Source organism: Rhinolophus sinicus, chromosome 17, assembly GCF_057876585.1.
Source record: "Rhinolophus sinicus isolate RSI-liver-muscle chromosome 17, RSI-T2T, whole genome shotgun sequence".
Classification (NCBI taxonomy): Eukaryota; Metazoa; Chordata; class Mammalia; order Chiroptera; family Rhinolophidae; genus Rhinolophus; species Rhinolophus sinicus.
Window position 1 is genome coordinate 204,265,703 of NC_142517.1, and position 23,911 is coordinate 204,289,613.

The following is a 23,911-nucleotide window of genomic DNA, read 5'->3' on the forward strand; positions in this document are numbered from 1 at the left end:
GGGACCTTGTATCCTCCACACTCGCTCCCTTCCTCCACTCGGGCCACACTGGCCTCCTTGCTATTCCTAGAAAAGAGCAGGCATACTGTAGTCTTAACACCTTCCCTAGCTGTCCTCTCTGCCTGGGATGCTCTTAGCTCTGAGACCTGCACACCTCACTTCGTCACCTCCTCCAGGTCTTTCTCAAACGTCCCATTTCCATGCCACTTCCTCCCACCATCCTATTTGGTTGCCACTCAGGCCTCCCTGTCTCTGGCCTCCCAATCTCTTCTACCCTGCTCTGGTTTTCTCGTGTCAGTATCATCATCTAACGTTCTATAGAATGTATTTATGTGTTTATTATTATGTGTCACTCCTCCCTGCCCTCCCTGACCCTGCAGATTATAACAAAATGTGGGCATCTTGGTTTTTCATCATGCATTCCCAGTCCAAGAATAATGCATGGCACATAGTAAGAGCTCAGTAAATGTTTATTGGATCAATGAGCTAATTAAAACATACATGCCTGCATAGCTTCAGGTGTATAAAAACATATGAAAATGTTAAGACCTGTTATCTTTGGATAATGGGGTTGTTTCTAATGTTTTCTTTCTTGTTCCTTTCTATATTTTCTAAATTCTCTACACTGAGCATGTATTTGTGTGTGTGTGTGTGTGTGTGTGTGTGTGTGTGTGTGTGTGACTTGAAAAAGATCTTTAAAATACGTGATCTCTGTGTTGGAAATCTAGTACTTATGAAAAAAAATTGTAAATGCATAATGACAGCGATAAGGAATTTCCCTGATTATTAAATAATTTTTTTGCTTCAAAGTCATATAAAATTTGCAGTCTTCATATAGGTTACCCTTGAGTGATGAGTTCTCGTGGGTCCCACCACAGGTAGCAGGCAATCCAGCTGCTACAGTGAAAGTGGACTGATGTGACTGGTAGTGGAGATAAAACCAACCAACCCAGCAAATGCTGCCTTAAACCAAAGGTTAACTTCCCACGGCAAAGCTTTAATGCTGCCACAGAAGAATCCTTTATCAGATAATTGTCTCTGAGCCTACATCTTGCTTTCCTTAGATCTCTGGGGGATAAGACTGTTGGATGGTTTCATAGCTGCCTATGCAGACAACTGGCAAGTGGAATTAAACTTGAACAATCCAGTGGATTGAGTGCTTCACTCATTCTGGATAATGAGACTTGGCTTAGATCAAGAGCAGAGGCTCCTGGAAGCTGCTGGGTGGAGATATTGGCACAGTTTAAAACAACATCATCACACCACAAAGTAGCCCTTGCTCTTCTGACAGGAAGGGTGCCAACGCTAATGGCTTCGTTTTTCTTAAACTACCTTCATGGTTTCGGGAATTTTATTGAGCTCTTTATTGTGTATATTAGATTATGTGTAAATGTCCAAAACCTATAGGAAGCTTTTCAAGAAGAGCTACAACAGCACTCAGTGTTTTGCAGTGGGGTTTGATGAATATTTCTTTAGAAAAGGGTAGGGACCATAACCTTGTCCAGACATTTTGGGAAGCAGGCTAGAATTTAATGAATGGCTCTTCTAAGTGTACCTGGAGTTTGTATTATTGCAACTAGAGAGTCTTTCCCCATAGTCCAATTAACTTAATTCCCTGTCAAGAATGCATTTTCATTTTATGATTTTAAAAAGTGCAGCTTGTTAAAGGTCATTTAAAATAGAGGTATAGTTTTACATTAAAAACATTTAGCAATGGCAGTATAAACAGAACTTATTAACTGAGAACTGTATTGACCTACATGGTGTTAAAATATTTTAAATTAGTGGCCAACACGTGAAAACTGGAAGAATGCACTCAAAAAATTCTGAGTTTTTCTCTTCTACTGAAACACTGGTAAATCAGGCTACATTAGGTAATAACTGGCAGACTTGGGGCCTCTAAGTTCAGCGTGCTTTGTGAGTCTATTGCATTCATTTTTGGTATAAGTGCTGGTCTGGAAAATAATTTGATTAAGCGACCTCCAAATAACAGAGGTCCCTGACATTTAAAAAATTTGCTTTGCATTTTGAAATAAAGCGCTTTGGCACATAATTTTATTCGGGTTGGGAGATATCTTTTCTTGTCTCATAGCAGACGTTTTCATAAGCTATCCAGCAAGCTATTTATACAACTAGCAGATAATTGGACTTATTCTTCTTGGAGACACCATCTGTGGAAATCACAATTTAGTAAATGTATCTTTACCTATCAGTGTTACTATGTATCAATCTCCATCTTAACCCATACTGGTATTTCATATTGAAAGAAGAGGGGTTTCACAATTTGGCTGGGGTTGAATTGAAATTGCTAGATTTTATTTCCAGGTTTGTTATTTAGTTTTTGAGGTGAAAAAGAACATCTGATTTACTACTGAACCCCCAAGATAGTTAGCATAATGCCTGACAATTAGTCAGTGACCAATAAATATGGTAGGGTCCATAAATGGCATATCTTAAAAATTTTAGTGTTTCTATTTAAGTGTCAGAAAAATGTAAGGGCAATCTTTTTAATTCTAATTCTGTGCTTTTGTCTGTGAGTGTCTACAGTCTTGAGATACAAATGTTAGTGAAACTATCAGATAGCTAGAAATAATCCACTATAAGTAGAACTGTCATTTTTTTAAATCAACACAAAACTCATGTAAATCATAATTGTAGTATTTGAAACCAGTAGAATGAACATCCACACATTAAACAAATATGGAATATGAAAAACCTAGCAGTTAATATAAATAAGTCAAAATTAAAAAATAATTTCTTATTCCACCTGAAGTGAAAATATTACCATGTGCTGGAAGTCAGAAAACTTGGATTTGCGTCCCAACTGTCACTATTACTGGTTTGACCTTGGGAAAGTTGCTTAATCTCCCCAAGTCTCAGTTTCTTCATCTATTAAATAGGACCAATACTATTTACTTTGCAAGATTTGTTGTTGAAGGGAGAGAATCTCAGTCAATAGTAACAGACACACTTCATTGAGCACCACTCTGCCCCAGTTGTTGTGACAGGACCTATACATTTGTCACTTCAAATCCTCATAGCATCACAATAGACAAGGTGCTACGGTATTAGCCTATTATGTTCATAAGGAGACTGACACTCAGAACTTAGGAATTGCTCAGTTACACAGTTAATGTAGGATCTGAAACTAGATAGACTTGACCCCAGTCTGTGCTCTTGCCCGTATGCCCTGCTGTATTCCTATAGCAATACCACTTGCTTTTGTCATGTGCTATCTTCTGAAGAACTATTTTTCTTTGGGGTGCCCCATTTTACGGGGACTCTGGGGCTCAGAGAAGAGCAATGTAGACAAGGGGTAAGGTGTAGCGTGAGGAGATGTCTCTGGTTGCTTCACCAGGTTGAATGGCTACTCCTGTTGAGAGAAGACGGCGACGTGAGTTGCTGAGAAGCATCACCAAAAGCCCTGCCAGGGCCAAGGCCTCCATGGAAATGGAACAGAAAAACACATTCCTTTTGTGATGCCAGGGATGAGGCTAGCTCTGTCTAATTAAGACTTTCTGCCATGGATCTAATCTTGACGCTGAATCCCTGACTAATACCATAGAGTCATTTAAACTAGAAGAAGTTGGCAGGACCCTGAAGGGAAGGGACACAGACAGGGTCCAACTTCACAGTAAAAGCAGGTAAGGTGCACAACAAACACAACCTGCGGTTTAGTGGGAGTGACACCATAAGCCAGGAAGCCTGCAAAGTCAGAGTCCAAATCTGAGGGTTGGGAACCCAGGGGCTCATGGGGTGCTGGGATGTAACGGGAGGCCCTGGTCATGATGTGGCCATAGAAACCCCTGGACCCTACACCCCACAACCCACCTGGATTCCTGGGAGTGTCTCCTGGAGGGCAAGGCAGCAGAGAGGCAGGTAGGTGAGTTTGGTTCAACTACCCACATGGCTGATGGAGAGGGTCACAGCCACAATAAAGGAGTTACAAGCACCAGCAGATGTGCAGAGGAAGCAGGAGAGGAGAAGGAGGGCAGTGGGGTAGGGAAAAAAAAGAAACAAAAGTTTTAGTATGATTCAAGGAGAAAGACACACTCACAGCAGGCTGTCTTTACAAAGAACAAAATTAGGTAGACGATGAGGTTGTAATAATTTTAAAAAATCCTAACAACGCAGGGAAGGGTTCCAAGACTGCATGTGTATTTTCAGATAGCATCTGATTTGTCTTTTTTTTTCCATTTCTTTTTATTTATTTAATTTTAATTTTTTTTAAAGTTTATTGGGGTGACAATTGTTAGTAAAGTTACATAGATTTCAGGTGTACAATTCTGTAATAGATTTGTGTCTTGGATTGCGCTTTGCATCTTTGATGCCTCAAAAGGTAATTTACATCTTATAGACAAGAATTTCAGAGCCACCCAACCTGGTTTCTGGGTATCTACAGATAAAAAGCACACTTTGTGCTTCTCGAGCTTAATATTTTTAGTATCAAGGTTAATACTGAGAATAGTAGGACAACAGAGTTTTGTGGACATTTATTCCAGCTTCTTTGAATGTCTTATCATTAAGTTTTTATACAATACTTACCTGCAGGTGTGCTCTAGTCTTTTTTTCAATGCAAATCAGTAGTATGTACCTCAAATCATTCTCAAAGGCTATAAAGTCATTATAACTATGAAATAAACAATAATATCAATATAGTATATAGAGTAAAAAGTAAATAAGAAGGAATCAGTGAAATTTTCTTTGCAACTCCTTTGCTGGTAGTCACTGGTACATCAATTAGAATTCAAGAAAATTTTACTGGGTGGTGGAAGATACCAGACAAGAACTAAGGCAGTAAAACACCGGAGATATCAAAGAGGATACCTGGAGTGAGTGCCCTGGCTAGAGAACCAGGTGAATGAGCGAACATCTGTGGGCACATAAGATCTCCATTCTGCGTCATTCACTGAGGGTTAAAATTTTTTCGGGAAAGGTCTTGCATGCTTTCTTTAAATGTAGTCCTAGAAAATTCATGTTTATTGATAGCGCATGAATGATTTTTAAAAATTTTATTTGTCATTATGTAGTGACATATTTAACTTCTGGCAATGCTCTTTTGCTTTAAAGTTCCTTTTGTCTGATAATGACAAAGCTATATTAGGTTTCTTTGGTTAGCTATTGCATTGTGTATCTGTTGCATCCTTTTTAGTATTTTACCTCTTACATATGCCTTACTTTCTTTGATTTTTGAAAAAATTCAAATATTAATCTTTGCACTTTGTTTGGAGCCTTTAGTCCACTTACTTTTAATGTGATTGCTGATCTATTTAAGTCCATACCTGCCATTTGACATGTGCTTTCATTTTGTCCCAAGTCTTCTTTAGTTTCTTTTGCCATTTGGATCAATTAAGTTTTGTCATTTTTTATTTTTTTTTTGAGTAGTTAAAAATTATACTCTCTTTTCCAATTCATTTAGTAATCCTAGAAAAGATAATATCTATATTTACCTTAACACATTCTAAAATTAATCAACATCTTTGTATCCGCATGAGCAATACAAGGGGTTAGAACATTTTAAGTCCAACCAGCTCCTACCGACTTGTATTATTGCCTCATATTTTAATTATTTTAACCCCCATAGGGCTTTATTAATGTTATTTTATAAAGTAAAGGTTTGCTTAGATTTACTAAATATATAAAATTTCCTTTCTTCTTTCTTCCTTTAGTTATTTTTTGTACCGGTATCTCAGACCTCATATCTAGGATGGCCTTCCTTCTGCCTGAAGTCAATATTCTATCATTTTCTTTGGTGAGAATTAATGCTCCCAGTTTTTGTCTGTAAGAAAATACACTTATTCTTGGAAGGTATTTTCACCGAGCAGAGAATTCTAAACTGGTGATTATTTTCCTTCACCCATTAAAGATACCACTTCATTATCTCTGGAATCCCATTGTTGCTTTTGTGAGGTCAGCTCTCAAGCTAATTGTTTAGTTTTTAATGATAATGTATTTTTTTTCCTGGATTCTTTTAAGATTATTTATTTATCTTTGGTGGCCTGTTTCTATTTAGCGAATAATTCCTTAATATCTTATCGATGCTTTAATTCTTTTAGTAAATTTAAAAGTGTTTTCTTGCAATTTAGGTTATTTTCAGCAAGAGGATGGATGATAACTTTGTTATGTTCCTGGAATTAAAATTCATAGGCCTTTCAAAGTTATCTGATGGTGTCAGGAAGGACACACCGAGGGAGGGAAATAGTACCAGTGGGTTTAAAGGTTGACAAAAATGTGGGTTGCAGAAGGGAGATCTAATAATGTTTATAACCAGATGGGAGAGACCAAAGTAGTAAGAACTGACCCGTCTCCTAAAAAGCTTTTCATAAAGAATTGAAGCAATTAGATGGAAAAAGTAGTAGATAATTAAGTGACCCAAGGATATCTAGTTACTCAGACATCTTACACTATAGCAGCAAGCAATAGCAAAAAGAATAATGATAATTATTATTATATGCCACCCTTAGAAGTTAAATAACACTGTCTTCATGTTTTATGAAAGTTAATCTATTGCTAAAATAGCCACATAGCTTATATTTTTTAAAGATAGAACTGATTTGAAATCATTCGCTGAACTGTACTTCAAAAAAGCATACTTGGTAGAGTAGATGTCTTGATTTTTAGTTTAGAAAATATGGTCTTAATATATAGCACACAATCTCTTTCATTGAAACAGGCATACTTTAGAGGAAGTTTGCCCCTATACAGTATATCAAGGTATCCAGGAAGAGAAAACCCCAAATGTGAATTTATTGATAATCTTATTAAACTTTAAATTTTTGTGTTATATATTCATTATAACAATACTTTGTCCTTGTGTTTGTAGATTCCATTTTGCAGAAAAAGCTTAGGTAAGTGACTTGCGTACAGAATGAGACAGGATGCATGCTGCCTCCCTGCCAGATCTAAATTGCTTTCCCCACAAAGAATTTTTACCCTAATGGAAGTTGAGTAGCACAATCCAGTATCTTAGAGAGGCAGGTAGAATGACCAATTTTTATATGACTCTTCACTTGAGTTCAGTTGAAAAAAGTAATTTAAAAATGATCAAGTTTTAGAATGAGAAGCAAAATTGCAGGAAAGAAGCAAACATTTACTTTTTTTTCCTCACGAGTTCACTCAACTAAAAAAGAAAGTAAATCAGGGAATTAATAAAAAGACAGACAAAATGTAGATCATCAAATTAAGTCCTAAGCCATAATGGTTAAAGCCATTGAAATTTCCAAAGAAAAATATATCTGCATTTTTCCACTTCATGAAAAAAAGTACAGGAGCAAAATCAACATGTAAAACACTGTCAATGGGCAAAGAATATTAGGGAGATTTTATATTTGAGGGGAAATTTTTAGTTAAAAGTAATAAAGTTTTAATTTGGGCAGCACTTCAGAAATTGGAATGACCAATACCGCTGGCTAGATTATATCTTTGCACAATTTATAGATAAACTATGTTTAAGCCAGTTATCCATTTACAAGGGTCAGTATTATTTAGCCCCCCAAGAAGTGATTTTTCAAAATGGTATAGCAACATTCCTTCTCTTTGTTCAAGTTCTACTCCTAATCTCAGATGGCTTTCTCAGGTACCATTAGCCATTATCAAAGTGTTCAACTGTATTTTCTCACCCAAATTAATTTCAATGATTGAGATTTCACAGACATAGTCTTTTAGATTTAGTTCTTAAAGCTACTTTTGCTCAATCCATTTGCTTTCAGAAGATGAAATCAAGACCTAGAGCTGGGGCCAGAGTCTCTATTGGAAGGATAGCAATGAATATTTTCTCCCTCATTCAGGGGTAGTAGCTATTTCTGAGAAACAAATTTGATAGAGTAAGAATCCTTTGCTTTCTTAAGGTAGATGATGAGAATAATTGGCACACAGACCATGGAACATCTGTAATCTATATGCAGCTATTCTAATCACAATGCAATATTATGTCACACATGCATTACAGCAACATAAGAATGTTACTACTACAAAGACCTTAAAGTGCATATAATAATAACTATGTATTTCAGATTTTATTACTCCACAGATTCCCATGTAGCTGAGATTCAAGCAACCCTGACTTGTTCTTGGAAACCACACTTCATCCTTTCTAGGGGAAGCAGAGCACGGAATTTTCCTGAGACTTAGCAGATGAACGAGTTTCATCATTATTAGGACAAAATAGCCATTGGCACAGCAGGTTGATGCTGTTGCCTCATTAGATGCCACTGAGAAAAGTGAACTGAGAGCAGAAAGAGAGCAAATCCATCTAGAGAGATTATATAAAGAGACTTCCAGGCTGCTCAGTGCCTTAAAACAGTTATTCTCTTATTTCTGCGTGTTCATGAGTGCTGTAAACATTTCTGAGAGAAATCCTGTCAATTTAATATTGGCTGCAAATTATAATTGCAAATAGGCAATCATAGAACTTCTACGTGAAACAGGCAGAGGGGAAAGCAAACGGCTCAACGTTTGGGAGCCTCTGTGAACTGTAGCTCAGGGAGGGGAAGCAGCAGGCCATCAGTTTAGTGGCCTGTCCTCAGCACAGGGGGACCGAATGCGTCCCATACAGAAGATTGCCATGATTAGAAATGTCTTCCCTTGTGAAAGATCGAAGTGAAAATATGCCAAGTGAGAGAGCAAGACTCTTACCCCCTTCAAGACCTACTTTGAGATGATTATAATCTTTCTCCATAGTTTCATAGTGTCTACATTGTGATTTCTCACAGAAGCTGACATTGCATCTCGAATGAAGCTACATCCTAATTGGGACAGAGTTACAAAGAGGAACCATGAAGAAGCTTTATTTATATCAGTCTGGCTGATGTGTACTGTATGATCTCTTGAACTGCCCCATTCTTCTCCACTGTAGATAGAATGAAATGCATCCTTCTGACCAAAATTATACATGCAAAGGCTAACATCAATCAATCATCTTACTTATATATGTCAGACATTCTGGTCACTGATTTAGATTTCCTTCTGAGCTTCTCAGTTTCTAAGGCAAGGTCTTCTAGAAACACACGAGCATTTAATTTCTTCTGAAATGCTCGATTTAAATGGGATTTCTTCTGACAATGTGTTAGCAGTTCCATCAGCCATATTGTAAGTAGAAAAAGCAAAAGAACATAATCCTTTCTAAGCAATCATAAAACTGAGTTGGACTCTGCATTTTTTTTTTTCAGTCTTTAAATAAATAGCTACTGAGCACCAAGCATTGTGTGAAGTGCCCAGGATTCTGCAGGGAATAAAAGCAGACAAAATCCTCACCCTCACAGAGTTTATGTTGTATTGGAGGACAGAGACAAAAAAGCAACATATGAAAGTAAAATATTTAGGAGATTAAGGAAAATAACATTTGAATATCACTCTTGTAAAGTGAATATTTTCACATAGGTTGCCTAGTTTTTTTCTGCAGATAAATCATGACAATTGGGTCAGCAAACGTTAACATGTAAGTAGTTAAATAATTTTGCCAAAATCACACAGTACATTAAAGAATATGATCTTAAACCCAAATCTTCCAATTCCATGCCATAGAGATCTTCCATTACAGGGGACTGTCTACACAGCTCCAAAAGTAAATGAAATGTTCCCAAAGAATTGTCTGTTGAATAGCATGGGAAGAGAACATCCAAGTGATCTGAAAGATTGAAAATATCTCTGAATATTTTAGGGTTCTCCACTCAGCCTCAAAGAAAGCAGGACTCGGTGAAAACAGAATGAGCCCGATAATCAACAGCACAACACCTGTCTTTCCCTTTTTCTATTTGTTTTTTGTAGAAATTGCTTTCAGAGAAATTCTGAGTCTATTTACCTCATTGCAGGTGCTTCTATTACTCTGACCTATTAATATGGGGGTAACGGAAGTATTATTTGGGGGAGGAGGCAGTGGAAGAAAGCTAGGGAGCCGTGTACGTACCTAAGGTCGGGGTTAGCCCACAGAGAACACTGGAATTTGGCTGAGTTAGACTGTTTCATAATTGCTAGGGAAGTCTTCAGTGGAGAGGCTTGGAAATAAACACCTAGGCTGAAATATTTGCACAGACTATTTACACAGCCACAGAAGAGCACAGTTGTTTAGTCTGGGTTGAATAACTATGATTCTCAAAAGGAAAGTTACCAAGAAAAACAAGGAACCACAATTTAAATAGTGTTGCTTCTTATTAAGCCATAGTTATTGGTCTGTTGCAAAGTGCATACGACTGATGTGGAAACACCAGGGGCACAACAGTGTGCCCAGTTTAGTGACGCTAATTACAACCAATGCACTTGCAAAAGGTCAGGAATTACACCGCAGAATGGACACCCCACTCACGCATTCGTTTCTTCCATCACTATGCACTAAAGCAAGGCAACAGGAAGACTCGAGCAATTACGTGGTGGATATAATCAGGGTAGATGTTCAGTGTGGATCATCCAAACAACTTCCTGTTTATTGTCCAAATTGTCCATTAAATTGTGCATTCTTCACCTCCTTTCCTCCTGTTCAGACCTGTGAGGGCTATGTGACAATATAACACATGTGTAAGACACCTGCAGTTGCTCTTTAATTTCTTTTTCAGCATACTTGGTGTTATTTTACCCCTTATGAGAGAGCCAAGAGGCCAACCACACCCTGCTCCAACTCAGAGGTAGTTAAAATAACCAGGAGTGGGAAGAACCAAAACCAAGTTTCAGGTGTGTCCTAGGGAGTATGAAAGATCAAAGTCCAAGAGACTGAATTCTATTGCAATTTTATAGAGTGAACACGGGGCCCACCAGGAAAATAAGGGAACTAGCAAAAGAACCAAAATTCGGGGGAATTAGAGTAGGGAGTGAGAAAAGGATGTGGAATGGACTATGGGCAGTGTGGCACCTTCCTTGCATGGGCAGTTGAGAATGTGACAGTATCTCCACAAATATGATGAAGGAGCCCTTGGGAATCCTCTGGGTTGACTTGTCTCTCTGCGTGGTATGAGGCCCAACTGTTGGATGTGTTTCGGGATGCCCTTACGTAGCTAGCTTGAAGCTCAAGAAATACTTTTAAATTGTCCTCTCAATGACAGTTGCCACTTTTGCATAACCCTTCTCTGGTGATCCTGTGATCTTGGCTCTCTATTCCTCTTCCTACCTCTGTCTCCAAGGGTTTGGATAGTGAAATTATAATTAATAAGCAACAATAACAGCTCCCGTTTAGGGAACATTTAAAATTTGCCAGGCACTGGGCTATTTGCTTTATATGTGTTATCCTAATTAGGGCTTCCAGCCATCTGCAGCTTGAAAACCTTCAATGAGATCCCACTGTTTTTAATATGAAGACCCAGTGGCCCCCAAGGCTTCATGTGGTCTGGTCCCTATCCAACTTTCAAGGCTCACTCTGCTCTTCCTCACTTCCGGCCCTCCAGCCACACACCTGCAGTAGTTTAAACACTCCATCGCTTTCTGGCCCCAGGACTTTTCCAACTGCCATTCTGACTGCCAGAGGCTCTCTTCCTTCAGAGGCCTTCCTTACCTCTCCCATTTCGGTCTTGTCTGTGGTTATATGTTCTCAGGGACCATGTTCTTTTTCCTTTGGAACACACACACCAATTCGCTATATAGCCACTGCTGTTGTTATTTGACTAGTGTCTTTCTGTGCCACTGGTATTGAAGGACCATTGCAATGGGACTGGCTTTCTTTGTGTGCAGTATTGCATACAAGTTGATATTATAGGGCATACAGTAAGGGATCAATATCTAAATAAATAAATGAATGAATACATTTTATTCTTCAAAGGTTTGTGTCTTACATTTGACCTCAACTCTCCATAAAGGAGCTAATTTCCAAGGCAGCATGTTTTTTCACCCACCTCAGAGGCATGTGGGACCCACTGGAGGGATCAGTGATTCAGTGACGATAGGGATTAGACTGAATTTATCTGACCAAGGTCCTGGTGACTACAGATACTGTCAGAAGACCCATCACAGGTTTAATCCTATTGATGTACTTTCTGCCTTTTAGACATCGAGTAAAATTGTGGTCTTATAGAAAGGGAACAGAAGGAGATTGACACTTATGGAGGGTCTCTCATCTTCCTGGAACACAATTTGGTATTTTTCATATATTCAATTCAAGATAGTACCTGTGCACTAAAAATAGACTAATAATTGTAAGATATTTTGAAACTAGAAAGACCTCTGTAATTTTAACTACAATGGAGAATTTCCCAGAAGTTTGAATTTTTGAAATATGCAGTTGTACCTGCATTGCCTCATTAGATAATTTGCTCATCTATGGGTAATGTTTGGGAAAATGGAAAAGATTTTTAGCTGTGCCACTCCCTGGAGAAAATCTGGTAAACATAAAGTCACTGGAAATTGTCCCCCCCAAAAAGACTAGGTGTCTTTGTTATTCATTCGCCAGTTCCTGCAGTTATTAGTCCATATAAGAAAGCAAATGGACTGATCTCTAACACTTATTGTCCAGTGAAGATCCTGCTCTACTTATATTGAGGGTTCATCACGGTCTACTCCTCAGCACCTTTGGTGGTTGCTGCCTGTGGATGATGTGTGTCTTTTATTTAAATAAAACACTAATCAATTGAAATGACAAACCTGGCAGAAGATGTAGGAATCAGAAAAGAGAAGAAAATGATGCTGCAGGACTCTACATCACAAGTGGAACTATCACTAAATGAGAATGTGAGATCAGTTCATATTAGAAGAAGATAAAATTGATGGAGGTGATGACATAACAGATACTTCAGAAGAGTGTGAAAATCAAAGAATTAAAGGGAGGGTTCACAAAATTGATGAGGCTGTTGAATATATTTACTGAACCGACACTGTTTTTGCTCTCGTGAGAAAAAGAGCCACGTTCACATACAATTTTGAAGGAATAACTATGATCTTCCAACCCAATCAACACTTAATTCATTATTTTTATTATATAATACATGCTTACTTTTAAAAAATATTGATAACATGAAATATTTTATAAATTTTATTATTTTTAAGGATAAATTCCCAAACATGTTAATTTTGTTCACTGTTCAATGACATTTCGTCTTCTTTGTAGTGAATTTATTTTATGTGCCCTTTTCCAGGTTCTAATTATCCTCACAAGGTAAAGATGTCATTCAAGTTACTAGGTTTCCCACTTTCTTTTCAAGTAAGAAAGCAAACCCTCTTCCACATTTTTTCTCCCCCTCCCAAACATCCATATCAGTCCCACATAAACTTCCAGGTTAAAACTTGGACTAGATCTTCACCTTTTCTGCCCCCTTCTATACATATGCCCTTATCCATCATATGGAAAATATCTTACACCCAGTAGAAATACTGAGAGAAATCTCATTATCAATGTTTTGTCTATGTGCTTTCCAATGGGTGCACATTAACAACAAAACAACACATTCTCTAAACCAGGCTTTCTTTTGGATGGGTGGGTGTTGCTTCAGGTCTTTTAAAAGTCTTGATTTCACCGGTCTCTTTCAAGAGAATGAGTTCATCCATATCGTGCCCAACTGACAGTCGCTGCTACAATAAAGGCCATGACAGTATAGAAAGTTGGCAAAAAAGGGACCTAGAAGATCAGTATATGCAAGGTGTATGACATTATATCCAGGAGGAGACAGGGGAGCAGGTCAAGCAACTTGCCCAGGCAGTCACAGACATTAATTTCAGAACAGGATTAAACATCAGGTCTCCCAATATCACATATATCACTTTTTCCCTCTTCCCCTCTTTACAGGTCTTTGTGGCTGTAATTCTCATGCACAGAGTAAAACTGCACTAAAATGAATAGTACTAGACAAAGGTGGCCCCTTGTGAATGAGATGAGTTCCAATAGTTCATTTGCAAATTGATTATTCAGTAGCAGATACATGGTTTAGTAAATGAACCATGTGGATGGAGATCAAGACGCCCCAAAAGTGTCAGTACGTGAAATATAGTGTCAATGGTGGGCTTCTGGGCTTTATAAAGTTGTTTCTATGGGAATTGCCTTCAGAGTTTCCGTCTCTTCTCCAGATATGCCTATTGCAGCAATGTGAGATCTCCAAATCCTGAGCTCTGGAACTTACTCATTTCTTTCTCTACAGGAAATAGCACATTTTGGGCAGTGTGTGTCACTGAGAATTATGAATTGGGGGACGTAGCCATGTCATCTCTGGTCTGAAAGAGAACAGGCATTCCAGGACAGAGAATGATCAAATGAAGCTTTGGTTAAAATAAACTGGCAGGAAATCTAAATCAAAATGCCTTATGTTTTCAAAAGTTCATCTTGGATGATTTTCTCCTTCAAAGTGCCATATAAAAACCTTCTTATTGAAATAGAATCTAGTAAGCCAAACAAAACAAAAAGAACAAAACCATACGGTATAAAACTATGCAAGTGACTTAGGAAATAAGAGAAATCCTCCTTCTTAAACTTCAAATTCAACCTTAGATATGGTCAAGGTGGCAAATTGTTTCTGTCTGTAAAAATGGTATTTTCAGCACTTGTAGGTTTTAAAAAATGATCTTGCTTTTAGGCTGTCCCCAGGTGTTCTAATGATATCACTCTTTGTCCAAACTGTGCACCAGAAACTCTTTTCTCCCCCATTTAAAATAATGTGTGGATTTTCAGTCAATACCAGAAAAAACCTGAAGCCAGAAGAATTTTGTGGATGATCTAGCTCTGCTCCATACTATTGTGTGGAGTTTTAAATCTAATTATTTTCTTCATTTAATTTTCTTTGGCTTCAAAATTTTAAACGAGGAAGCGGAGGTGATTATATTCGTTGTAACATAATCACAGGGATATGATGATCAAATAATTTAATATATGAGATAACACTTGATAAAATGCAAACCTTCCTACACACACACTAGTTACCAACAGAAGTGAGACTGACTTTCCTGCCGTGAGGAGTAACCACTGCATTGTAGTGCATTGTGCTAGAGCAATGGCACACACTGGATTGAGAGTCCCTGGATTCTCGTATATTTTCAGAATACCTAGTTGTGTGACCTTAGCAAACAACTAGTTTTGTTTTTACAAAAACAAACTTTTTGTAAAATGGATGACTAAAGAATCTACCAAAATTTGAGATCCAGAAAATAATATTTGTCTTTTCCCTAGACTACTAGTCTATAATGCAACTAACATGGGACCATTTCATCCCTCTAGAACTCACTTTCCAGCTTTGATAGCCAGTGATTTTAAGAAATCTGTAATGCAGTCCATATAGTTTGTTGTACATTAAAAATTAAAATATTCAAAGTAAAAACTAATTGTAACTTTCACAGAGGTAAGGTGATATAGTCTAGAAACTCAAAGAGCCATAAACAAATTTCTTTTTTTAAAATCTATGCATCAAAGTTTCAAAAGCATATAAATCACATAAAATTTGAGCGTAATCTTCACCAAACATTATTTGGTTAAAATTTCAGTCATTTACATCTTTGATTTATTGAAAAACTTAAGAAGATCTAAAAGTCAACAGTAAATGTATGCTGTAATTCACTTGATATTTTAGTAAATTATTTTGTTTTCTCAGTCCAGTTGTTAAACAGAATGTCTTAAACTGTTTAAAAGAAACAGTGACTTATAATTATCAAATTAGTTTTGTTAGGTACTGAAAACATTTCAGACTTAGACAACACAAATCTTAATTAGCAACAATTTTTCTTGATCATTGCCATTTTCTTGAAAAGCTTGTGTAGCACATCAGTTCTTCATATTTCAAAGTTTTACGGACAAGTAGTACAACAAACCAAATATTTCTACAGACCATTGTTAAATTCTAGTTTACTTTTTGCATCTCAATATCTATCTCTTCCAATTAAAATTATAGAAAGGAAACTATGTCTTGTATTTAATGAAATGGAGGATCAAATCAACTCATTTATCGGCGTTCACTGAATTTTTTCTAGGAATAAGAATGCTAACAAAATAGCTGAATTACTACCCTGATTATTGGAAATGTGTCATGTCTTGTTGAATAAATAGCAATATTCAGAAGGTTTAATTGGCTTCAGCTGATGTTAAATCTATATTACCATTTTATAGGCTACTACAAAGCCTACACAATGCAGAGCAATATTTTTGCAGTTGGTTTGTTGTTTGAAAGGTCATTTTACAGTACCATGATAGAAATAATTTTAAGGAATTATTAACATAATGCATTTTTAATATTTTAGAAAATGTCCCAGCTTTTGAATAAGAATATAATCCTGATTCAGGAAAGACAGTATTGATCTTTAAAGCAGGATTTAAAGCAAGCGATCTTTTATCAAAGGTGTCTGTATTGGAATGTTGGGACCACATTGTTCACCTTTCAATTCTAATGACCTTAGGCAGTAGAATATATGGTACAGAAAGTGAACCCCCAGATTGCTTGAATTTCAAAATGCCTCACAGTTTTATCTAAAAATCAGTGGCTTTTTTTTTTTTTTTTAAGTTTAAAAGAATCTTCCTGCGGTTTTTACTGTTCTTTTAATGCATTAGGGCAGAACGGAAAGACTTAGTGGTAGTTTGACATTGTTTGGCCCCAGGTTTAGAGATTTTTCACTTGAGAGCAGCTTCAGGCCTTGCACAGAACCCAACGCTACCCTTTGCTGCCTTCACAGCAAAGGGCTGCTAAAAGAGGAAATGCCTGTGGATTTGGGGAAAGTCAATTTCATTACAGAATATAAACACTTCAGGTCTCTAGATGGCAGCCTTCAGCGCGTTTGAAAAGCAGTCTCCATCCTCCTCCGCTTCCTCCCTTTTCTTCCCCCCCCCCCCCCCCCCCCCCCCCCCCCCCCCGCACCGCAGCGCCTTGGCAATATAGTATCAGCTACATGTGTGCCCGAGCCTGTGGATGCTGCTGGGTTTTGCTGCTCTCCAAGAATGCGAGTTTAAAATGTCTATTTCAGTGCCTGATATTCTTGGCTGGCAGCTGCCTGGATGTGCGCTTGGGGAAAGGGGAGGGTGTAAGAGATGACCAGATGATCAACACCGAGCCTCTAGCCTGGGAGAGGTGGGGCTGCGCGGGGGGCCGTGAGCTACTTTCACCCCGCGAGCTGCGGCACCCTCTGCTCTGCGCGTGGACGCTCCGCGCCCAGCACAAAGAGCGCAAAAGTCATCTGCCCAGCTGGCAGAACCCCACCGGCGCGACAGCTTCAATTTACCCCTGAGGTTTATGGGAGTAGAAATAGAAAAATCTCAGTTTCTCAAATTCGCAAAGGACTGAGTCGAAAGGAGCGTGGGACCGGGGCAAAGATAGAGGAGACAGGAGACGCAAACCAGAGGAAACACGTTGCTCCCACCTGGCAACATCGAAGGTGGGGTCCCTGACCTACCGCGCGCGGGGACCCCGGGGCTGGGTGGAGTGAGGGAACGCGCCCGGCGGAGCTGTTCAGGAGGACTCGCCGTCTGGAAGGGGATGGCAGGGGCAGCTGCGGAGGGTGGGACTGGGGCGGAGCAAGGTGTTTTCTGTCCCGATCTCAGTTAGACGCGGGCTTGGTGTTGGCAGAGGGTTAGGGGCAATCTCCCCATTTCCAGCCCACCCCATCGGCACCCTAGCAACCTCTCACACTCACCCAGGTCAAGATGTTGGGGAAAGGGGATACTTTGCCCTAGTCCTGCTCCCTCCTATTTTCATCCCTACCTTGGAAGCCGCCGCCCCGCCAGGCGAGAAGCCTCTCCAGCCTGCACCCGCTGACCGTCCGGCTCCAGGCTTCCCCAGGCAGAGCAGACCCCAGCCGCTAGCTCTAGAGGCCGGCCGGTTTGTCCCTGACCCGTGTCGCTCCCCCACGCAGGCCGCACCCAGCCTCGCGTCTGGCGGGGCAGTGGACAGGGACCACCATCTACCAGGAGCTCCTCGCACAGCTGGGGCCAGGCTTTATTCCAAGTGCCGAGTCCTCCGTCTCCTCTGCGTGAACCCCATGCAGACCCAGGCGCCCCCAGGGCAAGTTCGTGAGCGACGTAGACCAAATAACGGAGTTTAAGGGGCACTGGGTTTGGTTGGCAAAGGGGAAAGCGGGTCTTACCTTGGTACCGAGAGCAGGGAGTTGCCATCCATTGTCGATGGGCGCACAGAGGAGAGAGGCAGAAAGAGCGGGCAAGTCCGTGATGCGCGGACCCAGCTCCCAGAGTGCGGGGACCGACGCGCGCGGCCAGAGGCGCGCAGGCTGGGACCGCTGCTGGGCGGTCGGAGATACGCTCCTCCCCGGCCGGGAAGCGCTGCGCGCTGCGACCTCTGGAAGGTCCCTCCCTGTCGCCCCTTCAAATCTGGCTAGAAGGCTTGGCCAAAGCTCCAGACCTGTGCCCAGCTCCCGCTCTCCTCCGCGGCAGTTCCAGTCTGTTGCCACAGGCTACTTCTGAGCTTTCTCGAGCCCAGCACAGGTGACTCCGACAGAATTTCTCTGTCCCCGCCCTGCTGTCTGGTCCCCTCCCCTCTCTCTCGGGACCAGCAGTCTGAGCCCTGAATCGTTCACCCACTTTGCCACATTCACTCCCTACTCCTGGCAATGCCCATGTTCCCACTGGCCTCTCACCAGTCCTTTAGTTGCCTCTCTGGATTTCATTTTTGTTTGCCTCCTCCCCTGAAACAATGCTCTATGATCTCCCAACTATTTTCTCTTTACTTGGACTTTCCAGATTTTTGATTCTCACAATTCTTTGTCTAACTCATTCTGCTTAACTGTGACTCACTCATCCTTGGCCTGTTAGAAGCTTGTGTGAACACAGAGATCTCAAAACCTATGACAGCGGTCATCCATTAGAGGCCAGCACCCAGGCAGGCCCTGGAAGGAAGGGCTGTCACAAAAATGCCGAAAATGCCTGCGTCAGTATCTCCCCGAACAAACAATAACAGTTATATTAAGAAGAAACATTAATAGTAGGAAGTGACTGTTAAGAGGAGGCTGCTGTTGACTCTGATCCTTTTCCATTAAAAAAAAAAAGGACCTTGACCGAATTTCATACTGAAATGTACAATATAAAACGGTAACACTTTTAGTACAAAATTTAGGAGCAAATCTTTGGGATCTAGGGCTAGACAAAAGTTCTTAGACTTGACAACACAAGCACAGTCCATAGAAGAAACATTTGCTAAATCAGACTTTGTTGAATTTAAAAGAAAATGATCTAAGGAAGACCTTGTTAAGAGGATGCAAAGACAAACTACACACTGAAAGAAAAAATATCCGACAAAAGACCAGTATGTAGAATAGATTTTTAAAACATCGCAAAACTCAATTGTAAAAAAGCAAACAATCCAACTAGAATATGAGCAAAAGACACAAAGAGACATTTCCTTGAAGAGGATTTACAGATGACAAGTAAGCACATGAAAAGATGTGCAACCTGATTATCCACTAGAGAAATGCAAATTGAGACCACAGTGATATTTCACTATACACCTATCAGATTGACTAAAATAAAAACTAGTTATAAGACGGAGTGCTGGTGAGGATGCAGAGAATAAACGAGAGCCTCATCACTCATCCATTCCTGATGGGAATGTAAACTGTAAAAGTCACTCTGGAAGCATTTTGGCAGTTTCATCAAAAAAACTAAACATGTCAGAGCCACATGACCCAGCAATTTCACTCCCAAGCATTTATCTCAGAGAAAGGAAGACTTATGTTCCCATAAATTTTACTTAAATGTTTATAGCAGCTTTATTCAAGATTAATAATAATAATAATAATAATAATAAAAACTGGAAACAACACAGATGTCCTTTGATGGATGAATGGTTAAACTGGTATATTCATACCATGGAATACTACTCAGAAATTTTTTAAAAAAGAACAGACTGTCAATATAAGCAACAACCTGGATGAATCACTAGAGAATTTTGCTGAGTGAAAAAAAAAGCAATTCCAGTGGTTGCACTTTGTGCGATTGTATTTATATAACATACTTGAAATTACAAGATTATAGAAATGGAGGGCAGATTAATGTTTCCCAGGGAGACCCTGGGAATAGGAGGGAAGTAGGTGTGGATATAAAATAGCAACATGAGAATCCTTTTGGTTATGGAAATATTTTACATCTTGACTATACAAGGACGGACAATTAAGTTCACAAACTCATCCTAGAAAAGGTGCTACATACCTCATTGCTGAATATCACTAGGGTCACCTTTGAAGTACTCCTTTGGGAAGCTATGCGCTGATGCCAGCACCTAGTCGAACGGCTGCTGCAGGGTCTTGCCTCTATCTTGGGAAGTTGGGCTGGCCACTGATGCCTAGCTAGAGCTCAAGTTAGAAAGTTGGAAGAAGAGCTGAGGTTAGAGAAGAACTCTGCTAGCTTGAGGGCTGGCAGGCAAGGTGGGAGAGCAGGATGGTACATTAGAGACCTTAGCATGCCATTTTGCAAAGCTGGGAGGGCACAAGATGCCCTGGATAAAGATCTGAGCGCTTGTGACAAAGCCTGATTGGGACATTAAGAGGTAGGAAAGTGATAAGAATGAAGAGGAAGATATTGTGATGATGGACAGTGCAAAGGATAAAAATCTCTGTGACTTCCAACCCCTGATAGAAAGAAAAACAAAATGCCAGCAACAACAACCCCAGCCAGGGGGGCAGCCCCCCATTCAGAAAACGTTCATGATGAGAGAATGTACTCCTGCTGAGCTTATTGATATAGCTGCCAAGTTCCAGCAAAATGCCAGGAAAAGTATTGAGGTATGGTCAGTGGGATACAGGTGTGTGTGTGTGTGTGTGTGTGTGTGTGTGTGTGTGTGTGTGTGGTGCTAGTGGGGCATTTTTCTGTCTGGGCAGGATGAGGAGAAAATGATCAACATCACTACACACCTGGCCCTCCAGCAGAGCCTGCATAACACTGGGAGCTCAAGGTAGTGGCTCAAGGTACTGACCACTTCATAGATTGGATTACTCTCTTCTGGCTTGGCTTGACTTGAGTATTGAGGCTTGGCTCAGTAAGGGGGGTTTTCCTCAATGTGGGACCCTGGAAACATATAGAGAAGGTACAACAAATTCTTAGGGAGTTGGGAGCGAAACAGGCCATCTATGCCCCTGTCTTAGAAGGCCCTGCTGGCTGATAGTTAAGAGACAAGGAGAATGCATAATGCATTCAAAGTCCTATAAATGTCCTGATTGCTGAGACTCAGTCTTAGTTTATAAAACAAAGTGGAACATTTTTGTGTCTGCAATTGCCGTGATCACTGCACCTGTCAAAACAACTAAGCAATGAAGTTCCAGAAAAAAATTAATGGGAGAAATTTGTAACTTTTTTGCATCATGTTAAACAGTTGGGAAATTTATATATTTTTAAAAAAATAGCAAATATGTAATCATGGAAACCTCCAAAACATTAGTTGACTGAGAATTTCCTTCCCAATTTCTTAACTTTGTCAGGGTTCCTGTGATACCGCTCTTCAAAATGTAGGCTCCCACCAAGTATGAGAGCAGGAAGGGGGAGGTGCCATCAGGCAGATGGTGCTGGATGGTGGCCCTCAGAATTTGAGCCCCTGAGGGTGTGGGAGGGTTCCAGGTGCTGTGTGTGTGTGTGTGTGTATGTGTGTGTGTGTGTGTGTGTTTTAATATAGTTTCACAACAGAGTCAGAAATCAGTTGGTTTGGTTTAGATTTCTGGAATGAGTCTGAGAAGCTAGAATGTGACGATTCTAAAGTTTCAGATTGAAGATTCAATGGGAGTCTTTGACATAAAACTTGAAGGGATCAGGCACAGAGCCTACACAATTCCTAAGTGTGCATGAAAATGACCAAGATCCATCTGTGTTGGCATAAGCAAGCGACCTGCTTAGCTTTAAGGTATAAAACGGGAGCAAGTGAGGTGTGAGGTTCATTTAACAACTTAAGAAGTTCGGAAATCAATAGTTAGTGTACCCAGAGGTGGCAGAAAAATGGGAAGAAGCCCCCACAGAGCCCAGCTATGGCTACTCCTGTCTCTGTAGCCTCCCTGGTGTCTGCAGCAGCATTGGGGATATTGATCAACTCAGCAAGACAAGCCTCAATAATATCAAGTTAATGGCATCCATACTCAACTTTAATAGTGAATATGTACCTGGTCATGTTAACTTACACTCATGGAAGATTGCTCTTGAACATGGCTGAACCTTGGGGTCGGTGGGTCTCATTCCTGTATCTATCTATCTATCTATCTATCTATCTATCTATCTATCTATCTATCTATCTATCTCTATCTGTCTATCTATCTGTCTATCTCTCTCTATCTGTCTATCTATCTATCTATCTATCTATCTATCTATCTATCTATCTATCTATATATCTATAGATATCTATCTCTATCTCTATCTCTATCTCTATCTCTATCTCTATCTCTATCTCTATCTCTATCTATATAAGCCCCGCAATGACCAATTAGTATCTTTGGAGATGGTGCCCAAATGCACCAGCATTTTAGAGAAGTTTCTGAGGTGATTTCAATATGCAGTCCAAGTGAATCTCTACTAAGTCCACAGCAGCTCTTGAAAAGCTTTTCTGCAAACACCTTATTTTATAGAACAGAAAACAGGCCTAGGGAGAAGATGACTTGCTTAAGATTTCATAACGAGTTAGACATGAGCTGGGCCTAGAATAGAAGGGTTTTAAATCTTGCCGTTTAAGATAGCCACGGCTGTGCTAGTGAAAGTGCCAGGTTATATAGAGCAAATATAATTGTGCTTTGGACAGATTGTTAAAGGATTCTTTTATACATCCTTAGAGTTCTCAACAAACTTTGCAGATTTTCCTAGCTTTTAATTATTTATTTGTTCCACAAATATTTATGAAGCTCCTATTAAATGTCAGGTTCATTTTGTAAGTACTGGGTTATATCAGTTAATAAAATATGGAAAAACTCTCACTCTCCTGTTCCTTTCTAGTAGGAGGATATACAGACGATTAATAACACGTACAGAAATACGGTATCCCCCACTCTTTGAAAGTTTGTATTAAGCCACTTCCTTTTTATGAAAGGTCTACATTAGTACCTGAAAGAAATCTGAAGAGGATTTTTGCTTTGACAAAAAAGGCAGAAAGCAAAAATAGCGTTCAGCATTTTGCAGCAAACCTTAATACAGGCAGCAGCATCCCAAGCAGCAGAGGGGTTCCGCCGAGCATGTCTTTGGATGGATAGCCAAACTGATTCTGTCCCTTTCCCAGTTCAAATGATTCAGAGGCTTGCCACTGCAGTAAAAACATATTCCCAACTCTGTCCAAGGCATGGCATGAGCAGCCCCTCCTCCCTTGCTGGCTTTATCTCCTGCCATTCACTGCCCTCCAGCTGCACTGACCTTCCTCCTGTCCACTGAATTGGGACCATTGCACATACTGTGCCTTTTACATGGAACACTATCTTTATGCAAATAAGATCCCGTTCTCTTTGCTTAGTAACGTAGTATCTAGCCCAAATGTCGGTGCCTCACAGAAGCTTTCCCTGACCCAAACTTGGCCCTGATCTTCTTTTTTACGTTCACAGCCCCATGTACCATCCTTCAATGACACTCATTAGAGTGTAACTTTACACTCAGTTTTGTGGTCACTTGCTTAGTCTCCTGTTGTCCTCACTAAACTTTAAGTTCCAGGAGGGCAGGGAGTATGTATTCTCTCATCTATTGCTACGTAAATGTCATCCTCAAGTTTCGTTGCTTAGAAGACCAATTTATTTCTGTTTCTTGTAGATTGGGGAATGGATGGGCTCCATGGGGAAATTCATGCTTTGGGTCCCTCAGATAATTGAAGTCATCCGTCACATGAGACTGGCCTTGTTTGAAGACATCCTCACATGGTACGGTGCACGGCGGAGTGGCCAGAGACTCACCAAGCCTGTCCCTACCCCCCTTCCAGCCCTGTCATTTTCTCTTTCTCTTTTCCCATGGCTTTTCCACGTGGCTAGCTTTGGCCTTCCTCATGGGTGACAGCCTCAGGACAGTTGGACTTCTTACATGGTGGGCTCAGAATTCCACAAGCTAGTGTTTTGAGAGACAGGAAGTGGAAGCCTTCAG

The 23,911-nt window shown here is 40.0% G+C and overlaps 1 protein-coding gene across 10 annotated transcripts in view; it reads right to left on the reverse strand.

Moving 5' to 3' along the window:
* SPHKAP (SPHK1 interactor, AKAP domain containing) overlaps nucleotides 1–18,635 on the reverse strand; it is a 122,425-nt gene extending 103,790 nt beyond the window's left edge. For 2 of the 10 annotated variants that reach the window (XM_074314449.2, XM_074314442.2), the window contains exons 1-2: nucleotides 17,962–18,634; nucleotides 3,832–3,910 (exon numbers count right to left, since the gene is read on the reverse strand). In XM_074314449.2, the coding sequence (XP_074170550.2) occupies nucleotides 3,832–3,910; nucleotides 17,962–17,989 (107 nt within the window). In that variant the 5' untranslated portion in view covers nucleotides 17,990–18,634. Of the gene's footprint in view, nucleotides 1–3,831; nucleotides 3,911–17,961 lie in introns of all 10 variants that reach the window. The other 8 variants (XM_074314464.2, XM_074314459.2, XM_019737395.3 and 5 more) reach the window with 6 other exon arrangements.
* Nucleotides 18,636–23,911: the final 5,276 nt, after the last annotated feature.